Source organism: Chiloscyllium plagiosum, unplaced genomic scaffold (assembly GCF_037043375.1).
Source record: "Chiloscyllium plagiosum isolate Xiang-an unplaced genomic scaffold, Cpla_swu_hap1 HiC_scaffold_36, whole genome shotgun sequence".
In the NCBI taxonomy this organism is placed as follows: Eukaryota; Metazoa; Chordata; class Chondrichthyes; order Orectolobiformes; family Hemiscylliidae; genus Chiloscyllium; species Chiloscyllium plagiosum.
The window spans coordinates 41058978-41078081 of record NW_028270174.1 but is presented as its reverse complement, the minus strand read 5'-3'; the positions used below and the strand labels follow the sequence as shown (position 1 = coordinate 41078081).

General features: G+C 37.9%; 1 protein-coding gene across 12 annotated transcripts in view; it reads left to right on the top strand.

The window, feature by feature from the left end:
• The window catches only part of bltp1 (bridge-like lipid transfer protein family member 1), a 434366-nt gene that overhangs the window by 183150 nt on the left and 232112 nt on the right, over positions 1-19104 (top strand). For all 12 annotated transcript variants that reach the window (XM_087980106.1, XM_043674037.2, XM_087980105.1 and 9 more), the window contains 3 exons: positions 438-575; positions 10106-10282; positions 18489-18617. In XM_087980106.1, coding sequence (XP_087836232.1) covers positions 438-575; positions 10106-10282; positions 18489-18617 — 444 coding nt within the window. The remainder of the gene's footprint in view (positions 1-437; positions 576-10105; positions 10283-18488; positions 18618-19104) is intronic.

Here is a 19104-nt window from a genome sequence, read left to right as displayed (position 1 = left end):
TAATCAGAAAAACCTTAATATGAATATTCAGTATCATATTACATTGTACATTTTCTCACTCAAGGGGTTAGAACACTGACTTGGAATGACTGAACAATATGCCTTACTGAACTAATCATTTTATTAATTAGTAGAATACATCACTACCTTTCCATGAAACAAAATTGGATTTAGTCTACAGTCAATATGAATCAATCTAACTGCTACTGTGTCTTAGCTCAGTGTAAGCATATTTAACCTCTAAGGTAATCTCTCATTATTGGGGGATTTATGCTAACATTTCTATTTATAGTTTTATAGAGCTAGATTAGCTAGTTAACTAATTGCTGTAATATTTTAAGTTCAACAAATACTTTAATATTGTAAAGTGTAAGAAATTATATTATGGATTTATTCAGTAGTCTATCTGAAAAGATTTCATATATGATTTGTTTCAGCATTGCAGCAGTGATGGTGCGGAATGCCCAACAGCATTTCTGGAGAGACTTTGTTTTGAAATGAAGAAGGGATACAAAGAGACAATGCTACAGCTTATTTTGTCACCTATTTACATTTTTGTGAGCGACAGCTACCCGGTAAGGAGTTCAAAGCAATTGAATAATAACATTCGTACTTTGTGGATAAGCATTGGTGAAAAACATTTTTTTTTATTTTAGCTACGCACGTTAAAATGAAAAGGCAAGGCTGACTGAATGTAGCTACGTCGTTATGTCTGTAACTATTGTGCAATTAGAAAAAGGTATAATTTTATCATTCCTGCAAGACCTGTCAAGATACAAAATATAAAACGATAAAGTTGAAAATCTTCAGTTCGCCTGCTGTAACTTTGGGAGAAGGATGCACTATAGGCTGATACATGGATTTACTTAGCCTCACATTCAATTCTTTTAAAATACCCACTTGCAGCTCTTACTAGACTGTTCATACAAAATGAGCTGTGGTAAGCAGCTTGACTCATGATGTTGAAAAGCTGACCAGGGTAACTGGAAGTCTAGCCCCACTAACTGTAATTGAAACACTTTTCTTGGGTGCACTGTTGGATTTTTACTCACTAATTTATTTGTCAGAAGTTTTGTTCTGCATCCCTTTTCTCCTTTCAAGATCTCTTTCAAAAAAGTTGGCTTGCTTCAGCTGAGGTTCCCAGCTTCCTGATATAAACTTACACTTTGATGCACTTCTAGTGGTGTGAGAAAGTAAGAGTTTCCTTTTAATGGTGTCAACTTTGGCTGGCTTAGCTTGTCAGCATTAGAAACTTTAAATGGACACATCAGCGTGTGGATTTTGGATTTTTCATCTTGTGTCTGATCGATTGACAATTTAAAAATTCTTTTTAGAAAGATAAAAAGAATAACCAAGAATTATCAAGAGATTGATTATTTATCCTGAGTAAATGTTGTGGTGTGATGTATAAAATTCATAATGAATAATGTTGGAGAAAGGACATTGCAACTGCTTCATTTGTAAATGGAAGCTCTTTTTCACAGCACTATTGAATAATTTGACTTTCTCTGTGCTTCTGAGTTTGTTCTATTTGTTCAGTCTTGGGATCTTTATTTTATTTGGTATTATTTGCAAAAATTGTAATAATGTAGGAATAAGCCACAAAAATTCAGAGCTGAAAATGTGTTGCTGGAAAAGCGCAGCAGGTCAGGCAGCATCCAAGGAGCAGGAGAATCGACATTTCGGGCATGAGCCCTTCTTCAGGAATGCATCTCCAGCATCTGCAGTCCTCACTTTCTCCTTTTAAAAATTCATCAGAGATGAGGTTTCACTGGCTGGGCCCCAATTTATTGTTCATCATCAGTTGCCTTTGAGAATGTGGTAGTGAGCTGTCTTTTTGAACCAGTGCATTCTATTTGGTGCAATTATATCCAAAATATAGGGAGGAAGAAGGAAAATCCAGAATTTGACTCAGTGACTGAAGAAATGATGAAATAGTCCCAATTCAGACTGATTTGCTTGGAGGATAACTTGCAGGTAGTGATATTCCCATACACCTGCTGCACGTGTCCTCCTGGATGATAGTGGAAGGTATCTCAGGAACCTTAGTGAGTTTCTACTTTGCATCTAGTAGTTGGAACTGCTTCTACAGTTTATTGGTGATTGAGGGAGTGAATGTTTGTGAATGTGGTACCAATCACATGGGTTACTTTGACCTGAAATGTGTCAAGCTTCTTGAGTGCTGTTGGAACTGCACTCATCCAGGCGGGTGGAAAGTATTCCATCACACTTCTGATTTGTTCCTTTAATTATGGTTCCAGGCTTAGGGGATTTGTCTGAGTATTGCAGTAATCCAATCCTCTGACCTGGTCTTGTAGCCACTGTATTTACATGACTAGCCAAGTTCAGTTTCTAGTCAGAGGTAACCCCCAGCATTCTAGTAGGTGATTCAGTGATGATAACACTATTGAATGTCAAGGGGTGATAGTTTCTGCCTCTTGTTAGAGATGTCATTGTTTGCTCCCTTTCTGGTAACAGTATTACCAGTCACTTATAAGTTCACACTTGGATATTGTCTCTGTCTTGCTGGATTTGGATATAGACTGCTTCAGTATCTGAGTTGGCAGAAATAGTACTAAACATTATACAAACATTAGCAAATGTCTGGTTTTGCATCACTTCATCTTCAAATTCTGTTTAAGTGCAATGATCAGACACTTTAATTGTATGTAATAAAATTAGAATACTGTGGATGCTGATAATCTGAAACAAACACAGAAGACTCTGGAGAAGCTCAAAAGATCTGGCAGCATCTGTGCAGAAAGAGAAGAGTTAACATTTTGAGTCCAATATGATTTATTCAGAAGCTGAACAGTCAGAATTGACATGTACTGATAGACCTGTTGAGTTTCTCCAGCATTTTCTGGTTTTAATTAGGTTAACTTGTGTAACCATTGTTGCAAGTAACAATTGTTGTACTGCCTTTGATTGGCAAGTACCCTTCTGCAGTGATAAAGTATTCTTTTGTTGTACCTTATGTCCTTGCTCAATCAGAGCTTTTGTTTTGATAAATGATGGTATTTTGACTATTTTTATCCTGTACTGTCAGGGCATAAACTTATTGATGGGAGAATTTGAATGTATGAACGTTTTTTTCTTTCACGTATCCTTAGAACATTATCTATTTCTATCTCGGTACATGCCTGTTTGCTGCGATGAACTCAAAATGTTCTTTGTACAATGGAACAACTCAGTTTAAAATTCTTAAAATGATACCAATTGAGGTTTTAAAATTTTTTGAGAGAACGTGTAGCAATGATCAATGGTGTGAAGTTATCCATAATTCTTTGTTGCTTGCAGTGGACAAAAATATCTTCCTCAGTATTATTTAGCTTTCTGTATCTTGGATTATTCATATGATTAAGGGAGCTTTCATTTAGTTTTACGCTAATATGCATGTGTTTCATTCTAACAGGAAGCATATTTTAAGCTTTGTGGCTGTTTATTAAGTAGCTAGATTCTAACAACAGAATTAGTTTTGTTGTGACGCATGTCCCATTATGCCTGCACCAGTTCTCAAACATCATTGCCTAGTACTATCTCCTACCTTTTCCCCTTAAAGTAAAATGTTTTCATTTTGGGTAGTTTACTTTTGGTAACTCTGTTTTTGAATGTAAGAACTAAAAGAATACAATTTGAAATGACTGTAGCTCATTGGTAAAGCTAATCGACCTTTGCACATATCAAGATTCCAAAGATTTGAATTCCAAGAAACTGTATCACAGTCACATTACAGCTGCTTACAAGGATGACTGCAAATATTCTGAGTGGAAGATCTGAAAAAGTAAGCTTCAACGTTAGGACAAGGATCAAACAAGACTGTGAGATAGTCCTTATTCAATTTTCAAACTACCTGACGGCAGATATTCAACCCATCAAAGATCACCTGCCCTCTGGTGTCAGCAACTCTAGTTGGCAAACTGTTTCACCAGTTACATCAGTGCCAAGATTAAACTAATCACCATAAATCTACATGATCCACTGTTTGCAAGTGACTGCAATGTTGTGCATATTCCACACCAGATTTGCAAACGACTCTTGTGTTACAAAGTTGAAGGCATGTACTGTACTTTTAAGAGAGAGAGAATGTTGTTCTGAACTGAGAGATTACAAGTACCTGTGTACATGACTAGATGGTAGTCCCAGAGTGTACTGGAAAATTGAAAATTTGTAACATTTGGCTGTAAAATGGATACCTGAGTTTTGGTTGCTGTTCTGACAACAATTTGAATTTAACCAATCCGCTTAAAATTATGCCCCAGGATTCTTAACCCAATCGGGTTTGAATTTATTGTTTTGCCAACATCAAACCAATGACACAATCTGATGTTGGGGGAGGGGGGGTGTATAAGAAGTGGACATTTTGAAAATTGGTCAGAAGGCTGTAGAGATAGAAACTGGAGAACTACTTGCCCATCTAACATATTACTGTCCAAGAAATAAGGAAATATTGTCTATCAAAGGCACCTTTTCATATGGAACATAATTGCAGTAAAAAGAAAGATGACAACCCAGGGAGATCTTCAGCAAGAAGAGTGAAGTCACAGAAGAAGACAGCAACTGCATGATTTGAATTGAAGTTGATGTAATTTTAATAAGTGTCTTATTGAAACAGCATATTGTTATCGAGTTGGAGGCACCTGGTAAGCAGTTAAGAGAAAGGGTCACTTAGAGTTGTGAATCGTTGTTGTTTAATGTTCACTTTTAGAGTTATAAAATAATGATGTTATTTTCTTCAAATACTGTTGTCTCTATGGACTTTAGTAAGGCGTTTGACAAGGTCCTGCATGGCAGACTCATCATGAAGGTCACCTCGGATCCAGGGAGAGCTAGCTAATTGGATTCAAAATTGGCTTGATGGTTGGAAAGCAGAGTGTGTTGGTAGAAGGTTGTTTCTTAGACTGGATGCCTGTGATTAGTGGTGTGCCACAGAGGCCAGTGCTGGAATCTTTGTTATTTGTTATTCACATACGTGATCTAGATGTGAATGTGCAAGGCATGATTAGTAAGTTTGCGATTGATACAAAATTAGGAGGTATCGTGATAGTGAGGAAGGTTATCAAAAATTACAGAGGGATCTTAATCAGATGGGGAAATGGGCTGAGGATTGGAAAATACAATTCAATATGGATAAGTATGAGGTGTTGCATTGTGGAAAGTCAAACCAATGTTGGGCTTATACAGTGAATGGTAAGGTCCTGTGGAGTGTTGTGGAACAGAGGGACGTAGGAGTACCAGTACATAGCTCTTTGAAAGCAGCATCACAAGTAGAGACAGGGTTGTGAAGAAGGTATTTAGCATGCTGGCCTTCATTGATTGAGGCATTGAATATCGGAGTTGGGATGCTAGGTTACAGTTGTATAAGTCACTGGTGAGGCTGCACGTGGAATATTGTGCACAGTTTTGGTCACCCTGTTATAGGAAAGACATAGTTAAACTGAAAAGAGTGCAAGGAAGATTTACGAGGATGTTGCAAAGACTAGGTTGACCAGGATAGGACTTTATTCCTTGGAACACTGGAGACTGAGGGGTAACTATACTGAGGTGTATAAAATCAGGAGGGGCATAGCTAGAATGATTGCATATCATTCCTACACACACACGGACACGGACACAGGTATACACACCCTTATAGACACACACACTCCCACACTCTCACATGCACCCCCTCACAGACTTAAGACACTCTGCACTCACTACACACACACACACCCCACCCCAGACAGACACACACACACAGACAAAGACCCACATGCACACATATATTTTGTGTGGTGAATTTGTACTTGCAGAGTTACATTGCACTTTGCTCAAAAACTGCATACATTCAAGTAGAACACTGAGCTCAAAAACTGCATGAATTTATGTAAACTCTTATCTCACGTTTTAGATTAGAATCTATCTAAACATCAGGTCATAGACAGAGAACACAGGGGGCTAACACCTTCAACATATTGTCTAGCTATCACCATTGTTAACAGCTAACCCGAGAATGCAACTTCTTTTAAAATAAAAAGGGTTTTGTGATTTACAGATGAAAAAGTGAAACTATCACTGTATTCTAACAGATGAAAGGCTTAACAGTTAATCAATTTTTCAATGTATAATTTCAGTTACATCACACTGCAAATTTTTGCTATAAATTCTGTGTTACGATCGAGCCCTCCACAATCACCTGATGAAGTAGCGTCGCTCCAAAAGCTAGTGTGCTTCCAATTAAACCTGTTGGACTATAACCTGGTGTTGAGATTTTTAACTTTGTACACCCCAGTCCAACACCGGCATCTCCAAATCATGCATTATTCTATGACTATACGTTGGATCAGTTGAATCAATATAGCCTTCTACAAACTATGGCATGAGTGTTTGACAACAAAACCTCATTGTATAGAGCAATTGTCATCACCATACTTCTGTATTGCAGTGAAATCTGTGTATTTGGGACACAGAAGATCATTTGAGAAATCCAATTTGTGCATGGCCTATCTTCTGGATTCCTTGCGAGGACCACTGAACAATAGTAATGTCCCTCTTTGAAGCTAAATCCGAAAGCATTCATGCAAAACTCCTGAAGCAATCATCCCAACACCCACAAATGAAGCTGCATTAGAATATTACTTCAACAAGCCACCACACACTGCAGCACAGAGGAACTATGCAGAGCAGAGGAAAATCGCCTATATAGTGTATTAAAAAAGAATGGGTACCCAATAAACACAGTCTGCTGATTTTCTCAGCAACAGGCCCCAACATAAGGACAAAACTCATCCAGAAACCCTAGCCACTCTCCCCTACATCAAAGACATCTCCGAAATGACTGCCAGATTACTCAGACCCTCCTTGGCATCATGGTAGTCCACAAACCCACCAATACAATAAAACAGCAGCTAATGAACTTGAAAGACCCTACAGAGATGACAAGCAAAACTAATATGTTTAAAAAATACTTTGCAAGAACTGTAACAAGCACTACATTGGATAAACAGGCAGAAAACTAGCTACCAGGATGCATGAACATCAACTTGTCTCAAAAAGACATGGCCCACTCTCACCAGTATCCCTACATACAGATGAGGAAGTACTCCACTTCGACTGGGAGAACACATCCATCCAAGGTCAAGCCAAATAGGGGGAGACATGAGAATTCCTAGAAGCATGGCATTCCAACCGGAACTCTATCTACAAATACATTGACTTGGATCCCATTTACCACCCCTGAGGGAAAAAAATCAGGAAATGACATCACCACAGGAAATTACATCAGCAACCCAAGGAAACCTAAACAGATAAAAATAGAAAATGGGCCATGCCACCAGTGCTTCATCCGGAGGCTCACTGATGCTGTTACCTAGTATGGTGATGAAACGTCTGAAAATGAACCTTCCAGCTCACTGAGCAAACCTACATCCAGAACTTCAACCTCAGCTACAAATCTTCTCAAAACTCACTAACTCCTGAAAAATCCTGAATTGGGCACTATTTTCTGAAGACTGAAAACAGTCTTTTCATCTTCAGATCCCGTTTTCTCAGTTCTCAAATGGCCTTGATTTTAGGGGAGGAGGAATTGTACGATTCCTCTGATATTCCCCTTGAAACTCTGTAATGCTGATATTAATCCCTGGGAGGAGCTCGCTGCCAATCTTCAGAATAATGTCTACCTGACTATGCATCATGCTTGGTTGTCTTAATGGTGAGGAAGAGTAATGGCAAAGAAGGAAGGAAAAAGAAGCAAACTCTGCAATCCGAATCCAACCTCTATTTGGATGTCAATTCCCAAAGATCCTTGTGTCAAGAATTGGACTGCTCAACCACAGCGAGGCGGCCCATGAAAGAAGTTTTGCCCCTGAGTAGTTTCATTCTCCAATTGAGGGACAGACAACAATGAGAATTAAATTTATTGTTTATTGCTGAGCATTAGGAATTCCTAGCATTTTGTGCTTAATGCATTTATTTTCTGCAAAAACTTTCTGTTCAAAATTGAAATACGTTTTATCTGCACAAAACAGAGCCTGGTTGTTTCCAGCTCAATGTTAGAAAGATGGCATGTGTATCTACATGGACTTTGACTGTACTTTCTCATGCTTGGAACGTCGATTCTCTTGCTCCTCTGCTGCCTGACCTGCTGTGCTTTTCCAGCACCAACTCTCGGCTATACTTTCTCATAACCAAGCATTAGCAGAAATGTGTGTTCTGTGGTTTCTGGAAATATGCAAACCAACTACATGAAGAATTAGTGTGAAATGAGTACAAATGTCCTTCACTATAAAATAAGCATGCACTTTTTTTTTGGCTAACTGTATATGGTGGCATATCCATTTAATTTTTCAAATTACCAAGGTTCCTAAATAGAGGGATTGATTACATAAGCAAGAATGTAGTTTTAAATTCATATATTGTTGCAATTTTGGTCAAGACCAGTACCATCCATTTTGAAAGAAAGGAAATTTATGACATCAATTATTTACAAGCATAAAATTTCATGGTTTAACTTAGACTTTTTTCCTATACAAGAGCCAAACAAAGCAAATACCAAATACTATATTCCTAATGACGAATTTCAGCTCTTCTCTTTTTAGGAACAAATCGGATTCCCAACTAACAGCAGTGCACAATCAACCTGCATTCCACAGGCCTAATCTTCTTCAGTAATGGCACGTGGCTGCAGGATCTTGTCAGTTCAACTTAGATGGTTCACATTTACCTGTTATCTTCCAAGTAGCTGTGAAACCTATGTCTTGGGTTATTGTCAACTTCTGTATCTAGTCTCTGTCCTCTTCAGCCTGTCAGTACCGCACTGCTGGAATTGTTAAATATTAAGCTTAGATTGATTTGTATCCTTTTATATGTTTTAAACCAGCTTCAATCCCCTTGAAAGCTTTGGTTTTCAATCTCTGTTTTAGTTTTAGTTTCCTTTGAAACTGGAAGGATTCTGGGTTTATACACTTTACTGCAATTTCCACCTAAACTGTATTTTTAAAGGCAATATGCTGGTTGTATCACTGTTCTAAGCACAATGTTAGATGTCTGCTGAGTTGAGAAACACAAGGTGTCAGTGGAGAAGAAGCCTGAAATGAGAAACCCTCTCTGATACAAATTACAGTCATGAGATTAGAATATTGAATTTACATGGTGTACTTCTTCACTGTGACCAGTGGGGGTAAGTTATGAATCACCAAAAAAGGATCAGTGAATTTTTAGTTTTTTGTTTCCACGGCACATTCATTCTCTTAGTGGCTTTCAGTTTTTATTGAAAGTTGTATTGGTACCATCTTGATAGAATGAACAAATTTGAAACAATGAAGTGATTAAGGTGTTTTAATCATTCTTTCTTTATTGATCTATAGCAAATAAGTAGCAGGACAGCCCTTATGTTTTTCGTTTGAATTTGGATTTGTAATTTTGAAAATTGGCCTTTGATAACATCAAACAATTAAATAAGAGCCTCATAAATCTCTTCTTGCAAAAGTTGCCATACTTCTTAATGATCGAACAGAAGACTTTGGTTGGGACTTAGATTTTCAAGCCACAGTTTTTAAAAACAAAGCAAATTTGGATATATAGAAATTCTGAAGATCTCTTCTGAACGAACTGTTGGTGGTATCTTGGACAACTTGCAAGCACTGAAACAACAAGAAGAAATTCTAGACAACCATTCAAGTTAAAAGCATTGAATGTAATTACAGTCCAATCAACCATGTGATCATCATTTACAGACTATCTTTTTGCTGATCGGAAATTAAGTAGAAGAAACTCCTAAGAAATGTTTTGCTCATGTTATTTTAAAGCTTGATCCTGTGTAACTTTTTAAAAAAAATTGTATGATAACAATATAGTATTGCATGTTTTACCTGATGCAAAATGATTCTGCCTTTATAGCCAGATTGTTTTTGGCATGTTGACCTTTGTTCTTAATATGTTTTAAAACTAAAACATTCTGAGCTCCTATATTAATTTGGCTGTGTGATTTTGTTTGTCGTTTGAGATATTTTAGTTGGGCAGTTCTGATACTTGATTAAGTTTTCAATATTGTGCAAAATAAACTAAATGTAGATTTTAATATCGTGACACAAACGGTAGTGATTTTGATCTTTTTTTTTGTCTACAGAGGCCATCCGTGGATGGACTACTTCGTGAAGGTCATATCAGCCTTTCTGGATTGCAGTTACGAGCTCATGCCATGTTCTCAGCAGAGGGGCTACCTTTGGGCAGCACAACACTAGAATATTCTTGGCTGATTGATGTCCAAGCGGGCCTGCTTACTTCTAAAGTAACCTTGCCACAGGTAATATGTAAAATGTGTGGAAGGCCAAGGTAATACTTATTGCTTTTTAAGGAAGCTTACTTATGGTTGAGGAGGCAAGGATCAGGCAGGGCTTTAGAGGGTTACAAGGTAGCCAGGAAGGAACTGAAGAATGGACTTGAGAGCTAGAAGGGGGAATAAAAAAGTTTTAGTGGATAGGATAAAGGGAAAACCCTCAGGCATTCTACACTTAGGTGAGGAACAAGAGGATGTCCAGACTGAGGGTAGGGCCGATTAGGGAAGGTGGAGGCAACTTGGGCCTGGAGTCAGAGGAAGTAGGAGTTGCTTAAGTATTCACTACTGAGAGGGACCTTGACGTTTTTTTGGACAGCGTGAAACAGACAGGTATGCTGGAAAAATTTGATGTTAGGAAGGAGGGTGTGCTGAAAAGTTTGAAAAACATAAGGAAAGGTAAATCCCCAAGCCGAACAGGATATACCCAAGGTTTTTACCAGAAGTGAGGGAAGAGATTGCTGAGCATTTGGCTATGACCTTTGCATCCTCACTGTCCATTGGAGTAGTGCCAAATGATTGGAGAGTGGCAATTGTTACTGCTTTGTTCAAGAAAGGGAAAAGGGATGACCTTGGCAATTACAGACGAGTCAGTATTACGTCTGTGGTGTGCAAAGTGTTGAGGATTCTGAGAGGCAGGATTTATGATTACTTGGAAAGCCATAGTTTGATTAGACGTAGTCAGTATGGCTTTGTGAGGGGCAGGTCATGCCTCACAAACCTTATTGATTTCTTTGAGGATGTGACTAAACACACTGTTGAAGGTAGAGCAGTGGATGTGGTATACATGCATTTAGCAAGGCGTTTGATAAGGTTCCCCACGTCGGCACAATCTGAAAGTAAGGAGGCATAGGATACAGGGAAATTTGGCTATCTGGATAGATAATTGGCTGGCCCATAGAAGACAGAGGGAGAAGAAGACATATGGTGTGTTGGCTTTCATTAGCAGGGGGATTGAATTTAAAAGCCGTGAGTTTATGCTGCAGCTGTATAGACCCCTGATTAGACCACACTTGGAATATTGTGTTCAGTTCTGGTCCCCTCAATTATAGAAAGGATATGGAAGCTTTACAGTGGGTGCAGAGGAGATTTACCAGGATGCTGCCTACCCTGGAGGGCATGTCTTATGAAGAAAGGTTGAGGGTGCTAGGACTTTTCTCACTGGAGCGAAGAAGGATGAGAGATGACTTGATAGAGGTGTGCAAGATGTTGAGAGGCATCGATAGAGTGGATAGCCAGAGATGACTTTCCATGGTGGAAATGTCTATCATGAGGGGACATAATTTTAAGGTAATTGGAAGAAGGTTTAGCGGAGATGTCAGAGCCAGGTTCTTTACACAGAGAGTGGTGGGTGTGTGGAACGCACTCAGTGGTGGTAGTAGAGTCAGGTACATTAGGGACATTCAAGGGACTCTTGGATAGGCACATGGAAGACAGTACAATGAAAGTCATGTAGGTTAGTCTGATCTTAGAGTAGGATAAAAGGCCGGCAAACATCAAGGCTGTAGTGTTCTATGTTTCTCTCAATGGCTCTGTCTGCCTCCGTGTGTGCATACATGGACGCATGTATACACACACACACACACACACACACACACACACACAATTAATATGTTGGTCTCTACGCTAACAACATTTACAGCGAGTCTGATGCATAAAATTGCACTAAAAATGGATTGTTAATTAGTGTTAAAGCATTAGTTAATTTTAATGCCAGAAATAGTCTAGATCAAGTGCTTTTGTGTATCCTAAGAACATCACTGCTATTTATCTAACTCTTCTGCAATTCCTGGTAATCTGATTTCTAACCTTACTAGCTTATGCTTCTTCTTAGAAAAATGTAAAATAATAACCTGTTTACTGCTATTCCTTTCTTTTAGAAATCCAACTTCATTTGGACATCTTAAGTTACCAAATTCTTTCTTTCTATTCACTGCATATATATTTTGAACAGTATTTTGTTAGTGTAAGATTTTATCAAGAGTTATAGTTTTTCTCCTTACTTTTTACTCAATTCAGTGCTTCTCAGTTTTGAATGATTTAAAGCCTCCTGCTAATGTTGTTAGTTTGTTCAGAATTGGTTTAAATTATTTTGCCAGTTTGCTTCACATACCGTATTTCAATTAGCTTTGAAACTTGATTTTTATTCTCATAAAAATTCATCTTTTAAAACCTATTATTTTGTCACTGTCAAATCCTCTCGTGTGTGGTTGTGGGTATGTACAGAAATTTGTAGTGTGTGTTTTTTTGTTGGAAAACAGCTAAGTTTTTTTCCAAATGGTGTGTTCAGTGGTGCTATGTCAATTACAAATTGTAAATTCGACAGTGTGCACCCCATTCATTTGCAAAAGCTGATCTGTTCATTATTTATAAAACAAAGTGCAATCAGTTATTTTCATATTTGAAACTTCCTGAATATTCCTGTTCTTGTGTGTACATATGTAAAATTTGTCACCTTGAATTTCCCTGGAGTGTCAGAGGCTGAGGGGTGACCTTATAGAAGTTTATAAAATCATAAGGTGCATGGGTAGGGTAAATAGACAAGGTCTTTTCCCTGGGTTGGGGGAGTCCAGAACTAGAGGGCATAGGTTTAGGGTGAGAAGGGGAAGATTTAAAGAGGATGTAAGGGGCACCTTTTTCACGCAAAGGGTGGTATGTGTACGGAATGAGCTGCCAGAGGAAGTGGTGAAGGCTGGTACAATTACTACATTTAGAAGGCATCTGATTGGGTACATGAATAGGATGGGTTTAGAGGGATATGGGCCAAGTGTTGGCAAATGAGACAAGATTAATTTAGGATATCTGTTCAGCATGGATGAGTTGGACCAAAGGATCTGTTTATGTGCTGTACATCTCTTTGATTCTATGGATTATTTTGTCATCAGTTGGCTGCCAGTTGCTGACGGCTATGAGCAGATTTGATTAGTCCTGTTCTGCAATATAGAATGGTGAGAAGTGTGCTATGGAAGAGAAACAAAATAGTAGGGCTAGAAAGGAACTCAGACTAAAATTCTAAAGGAAAATTATACATGTTGCTTCTTTTGTTCAATTCTAATTCCAATATTTGTTTGATCTTGAAAAAGATTAATGTTTCTGGAGAGACCTTTGAGAGGAAAGTCAAACATGGACAAATTTCAAAGAAAACAAATTAATTTATGTTTGCTGCAACTTCAGTTTTTAGATATAAAAGTTTAATTTGCTTAACTAATCTGATTTATAAAAAGTTTCACAGCAAGAACTGGCTAGTTGGCTTGTGTCATGTTTGTATCTGTCACAGTCAATTTTACTCATCAAATTGGAAGTGAAGTGTAACAGATTAATGAACACTGTTGGTGTACTACAATTTAGATTGCTTGTAGGTGGTCTCTCATGATAATTGCTGCAACTTGTTGCTTTAGTTCTTATTAAATAGCAGCAGGTTGAAGCAGGTCGGTTGCTCGGTGTTTGCTCTATATCTTTATCTGATGAAGAATGCAGTGATTTGGGTGAAGCATATTGCCTGTCAAGTGATTTAACAAGTAATTCAGACTGTTGCAATTTTAAAATAAGCATGTTATAGAGGTGCAACAGTAAGTGTTGGCAATGTTCAACAGGCCTGTTGAGCAAGAAGAACAGGGCAAATGTCTTAGGCTAATGACCTATGATCAAAATCGGAAGAGCTCAGAAATTTAAGCAGGTACAGAAGAAAATGTCAGCAATAGAATGGGATACAGGAATAATGAAATGATAGAAGGGATGTCAGGTCAAGAGGTCAATTCCTGGAATGGCGGGACTATCTTATGTTGAAAGATTGGAGCGACTGGGCTTGTATACCCTTGAGTTTAGAAGACTTGAGAGGGGATCTGATTGAGACGTATAAGATTATTAAAGGATTGGACACTGTGGAGGCAGGAAATATGTTTCCGCTGATGGGTGAGTCCTGAACCAGAGGACACAGCTTAAAAATAAGGGGTAGGCCTTTAGGACAGAGATGAGGAGAAACTTCTTCACCCAGAGAGTGGTGGCTGTGTGGAATGCTCTGCCCCAGAGGGCAGTGGAGGCCCAGTCTCTGGATTCGTTTAAGAAAGAGTTGGATAGAGCTCTCAAGGATAGTGGAATCAAGGGCTATGGAGATAAGGCAGGAACAGGATACTGATTAAGGATGATCAGCCATGAACATAATGAATGGTGTTGCAGGTTCGAAGGGCAGAATGGCCTACTCCTGCACCTATTGTCTATTGTCAAGAAGAGGAGGCTGTGGGGCAAATAAGGAACCAAAAAAAAGCGAAGGTTCTGTAAATTAGAACAGGAGAGAGGTCACTCACACTTAGTTGTTTTCTGGACCCCTTCTCACAGCCAAACCAAACCTTTTTTTCTGCAGCACCCTGATTTGAATTTAAGAATTTTATAACTTTTAATGAGATCCCCTCGAATTCTTCTTAACATCAGAGAATACACAGAGACCTAAGCTCCTTTAATCTCTCCTCAGGATAGTCTCAGTATTCCAGGAATTAATGTAGTTCACCTTCCTCTCTGGCAAATATATCACTCCTTGGGTAAGGGACTAAAACATGAACAGAATACTCCAGGTGTGGTTTCACTGGGGCTCTGTTACTTTCCTGTGTTTGTAGTCCAATTCTCTTGCAATAAAGATCAATCTAATGTTTGCCCTCCTTATGTGTTCTGCTCCTGTATGTTAGCTTTCAGTGGTTTACGAAAATCAATTCTTTACAATTTTTCAGCTTTTAAGAAATGCACTGCACATCCATTCCTTCTACTAAAATGATACCTCTCACTTATCCACATTATATTCCATTAGCCATGTCCTTGCCCAGAACTCAGCCTGTCAGATTCCTCTTGAAACCTTTTTGTATTCTCTGTACAATGCATATTCCTACATAGTATTGTGCCATCCATAAACGTTGAAGTATTACGTTTTGTCCTGATGTCCTAATTGCAACTTCCCAACTTGAGAATAATTAATCTATTCCATTCTTTGTTTTCTTTCCATTAACTAATCCTCAATCCATGCCAATATATTAGCCCCATATGCTCCAATTTTGTTTACTAACTTCTTGAACAGCATCTTATCAAAAGCCTTGTGAACATTCACTGAACACCACACATAGTTTCTCTTGCTCTACCCTGCTAGTACATCTCATCAAAATTCCCTAAGGTTTATCAATCATGATTTTCCTTTCATAAATACCACTTTAGCCAAATCTTGTCTTCATAAACTTGTAAATGCCTTTAAGTTTAAGATACTAGTATTAGATCTAAGTTTTATCTCCTGAAAGCTCAATATGAGCTTGCCTGGTGCTATGACCACACTTGCCCGGAGGATCCTTAGTACAAGATTGATTATTTCCCTCTGGTTATGTGCAACCAAATGTGAAATATGCTGTTCTTTAGTTAGTTTTAGAATGTATTGTTCCAAGAAACTTGCCCAAATACATTTATGAAATCATTCTTAAAGTTACTTTGCCAATTCAATTAATCTATTTTATATAATATAATGCATAATGATTGAGGACTTGTTAATCTTGTGATACAGAATTCTCTAAGCAACTGTGATAATAACAGAGTGGAATTTTATATCCCGTTTTAAGGTGGAAAAACTTGGGTCTGATATGAGTGTCCTAAACTTGAAGGCATCTGGAGATATGAAGACAAAATGTAGAGTATTAAATTATTGCAGCAAATACATGTTTGAGCTCATCCTTATTGCTACTTTGCCAATTTGATTTTTCCAATCATATATGACCATTAAATCATTGCAGCTCCTTTTGTTACAAGCCCTCATTCTACCCTGATTTATACATTGTCCTAGAGTAGAACTACTGTTAAAGTGCCCATGGAATATAGGCCCCACACTACTACTCTTTTGCTGTTCCTTATTTCCACTTCACGCTGATTCTACATTTTGATTTTCTGAGCCATGATCATATTTCACTATTGTACTGGTATCATCTATCATTGAGAGCTTCTTTCCCATTCTTCTGAAATGTCAAACACTGTGTGCATTCATATAAAATCTTTAATTCTGTCTTTTTTTAGCATTTTCCTCTGCTCTGACTTTGTTAACTGGTGTACTCTTAGGTTTGTGCATTCTGTAGCTTCCTGTCACACTCCTCTGGTTAATATTACCTCTATCGCTAACATGCCGTGTTGCTTTGTCCTTCCTATTAACTTTCTCCTTAAATTTCTCCTGATGAGATCCCTTCCCCACCGCTTTACAGTTGGTTTTACAACGTGGCAGGATCAGGAATAGAAATTGCTGTGAAAGCTCTGCAGGTCTGGCATCATCTGTGAAGAGAAATCAGTGCTGATGTTTTGGGTTCAGTGACCCGTCCTCAGAACACAAAGGCAGGATACTAGTCTTAGTCTTATCTGTACAGTCATCTCTTCCCCTAGTGCTGGTGCTATTCTGCATGAATTTAAATGTATTTCTCCTCACTGAACTTCTATTCAGCACTCCTTTAAGGTCTCCCTTACATCAATTTACTTATGAAGTATGCAGTAATTGAACTTATTACCTTTGCTTTTTAATTTTGATTACTAGCCATTCAAACTTGATCAGCAGAACTACTCTCTTCATCCTAGCTAATTTATTGATATCCATGGAACTGCAATAGTTGAATCCTCCCACCTTGTTCATTTAGTCTGATCAGAATCTTCTCATATTGAAAAATGTGTTGCTGGAAAGCACTGCAGGTCAGGCAGCATCCAAGGAGCAGGAGAATCGACGTTTCGGGTATAAGCCCTTCTTCAGAGTCCTGATCTCCAGCATCTGCAGTCCTCACTTTCTTCTCATACTGCACAAATTTGCATCATATATGGTTGACGTGAATCACAGAGTCAATCAACTTCCGCTTGCTGCCCCTGAAACATTTTATCTGCAATGTCAACTATTATATTTTGTTTAACTAATTGTTTTTAAAAGTTTATAAATGTCTCCAAATGATTATTTGTAGGAATTGGTATGATATCACTTTGAGAGATCATGCTAATGAACACGTAACCATGATGTAAAACAAATGTCCAGCAACTATTACATATTCAGCTAGCAGCCTATAATGCGAGGGAGTGTAACTGGACTTTCCTGTAACAGTAGTAACATATGAAACTCTATACCAATCAAGTTTGTTTGCTGACCAATCTTGTAACATATCGTTAAATAAATTGAACCAATTTACCAGACCTGGTGAGTTTGACTAGCTTGTGAATGCAAATGATGAACTACAACAAGTATATTAAGTGTTTAAATTTAAACAATAAATTTTATACAGTGCTTGCATCTCCATGGTACTAATTTAAGCCATTGTCCCAGTTTGAACAAAAAGAAACCTTAGAATTCACCAAGCGATCACTTATTTGTTTGCCTAATTACTACCTCTGGACTTCAGATCTGTGCATACACTGATCATATCCTAGACCACTTTCTGTTCTATAAAAACTTCCTTTCTCTCATTGAAAAACTTTAAGACTCAGTGCTGAATTCAAGTATTTATTATGTTAAGATGGTGTCCATGCTACTTACTCCACAAACAAAAATCTCCTGCATTTACACCAGCTAAAATTGCAGAGTTCCAAACTAGGCCCTACTGACTAGTGCGAGTGCCAACTAATCACCTATTTAACTATCTAACTGTGTGGCTGCCATCAGCAGGCAATTTTATTTTAACCAGTGGCTAAGACTGAAAGGAACTACCACTTAAGGACAAGTGATATGTGACCTAACTATATTTTAGGAAAAGACCTACACTTTAACTTGCTTCGTATTCCTTACTCACTAAATTCCTGAGTTTATTACATCGTCAAAGCACTAGTCCATGAAGCTATTCTCCATGCTAGAATTAATTGTTGCTTTCAAAAAGTAATTGGATGAGCACCTGAAAGGGAGTTTTTAAGAGTTTGGGGAAAGGACTGGTATTATGAGAATTGCTATTGCAGGCAATTGGCATAAAACGTGAACCACGTTCTGTGTTGTAGTCATTCTTTGACTGTGTGTAAACTAGCGCACTGTTGAAAATGGCTAGTGTCATGCTGTTAGAGAATCATTTATGTTTTATTTTCCATTTACTCAAGAAGGCAGTATGGAATTGATCTACATTGATGCATTCTCTCTTCACATTATTTGAATTTCTATTCATTAATATATGCTCCAACAAAGTTGGTGATGATTTATTTTTTGTAGCTGGCAACTCTGCTAGAGTGGGGCCAAACATTCATCTTTCATGTGATGTGCCAAGAATATGAATTGGAAAGGCCCAAATCTGTTGTTTTATGTCAACATGGTGTTGATCAGCGCTTCTGCGATTTGAAGGTAAGGAAGCTCAAATCTCATTAAGCCGTATAATTCATTAGCATATGCTACTACATTAGCTTTTTTTAAAAAAACCGGACTTCCATACAGGCAGAAATATGATTTCAGTTGAGCGATAGATGTGAAGAAGTCTGTTATAAGTCTTAAAATTTCCATCAAACAGTATTTGAATGTAGAGACAAATAAAGCTCTGTCTTTGCTACCCCCTGTTGTATTGAATTGATAGGTGTTAGTATTATGTTGGAATGCAAATTAATAGCAAATATAATTTTAACAATTGATCTTTTATATATAAAAGTACAAAAGAATGCTGAAACATTGTTGCTTCTTATAAGCCACTTCAGTTTCTTCGTCAAAGAATGATGCTTAGAAAAAGTCTCCTCTAGATCACTTCTGCTACTTGACCTAGACACACAGAAATGCTGGTTGAGTCAACATATTCACTCCAATATTTTTTTTCAGAAAGGCCACCTTTTACAGTGCTTCA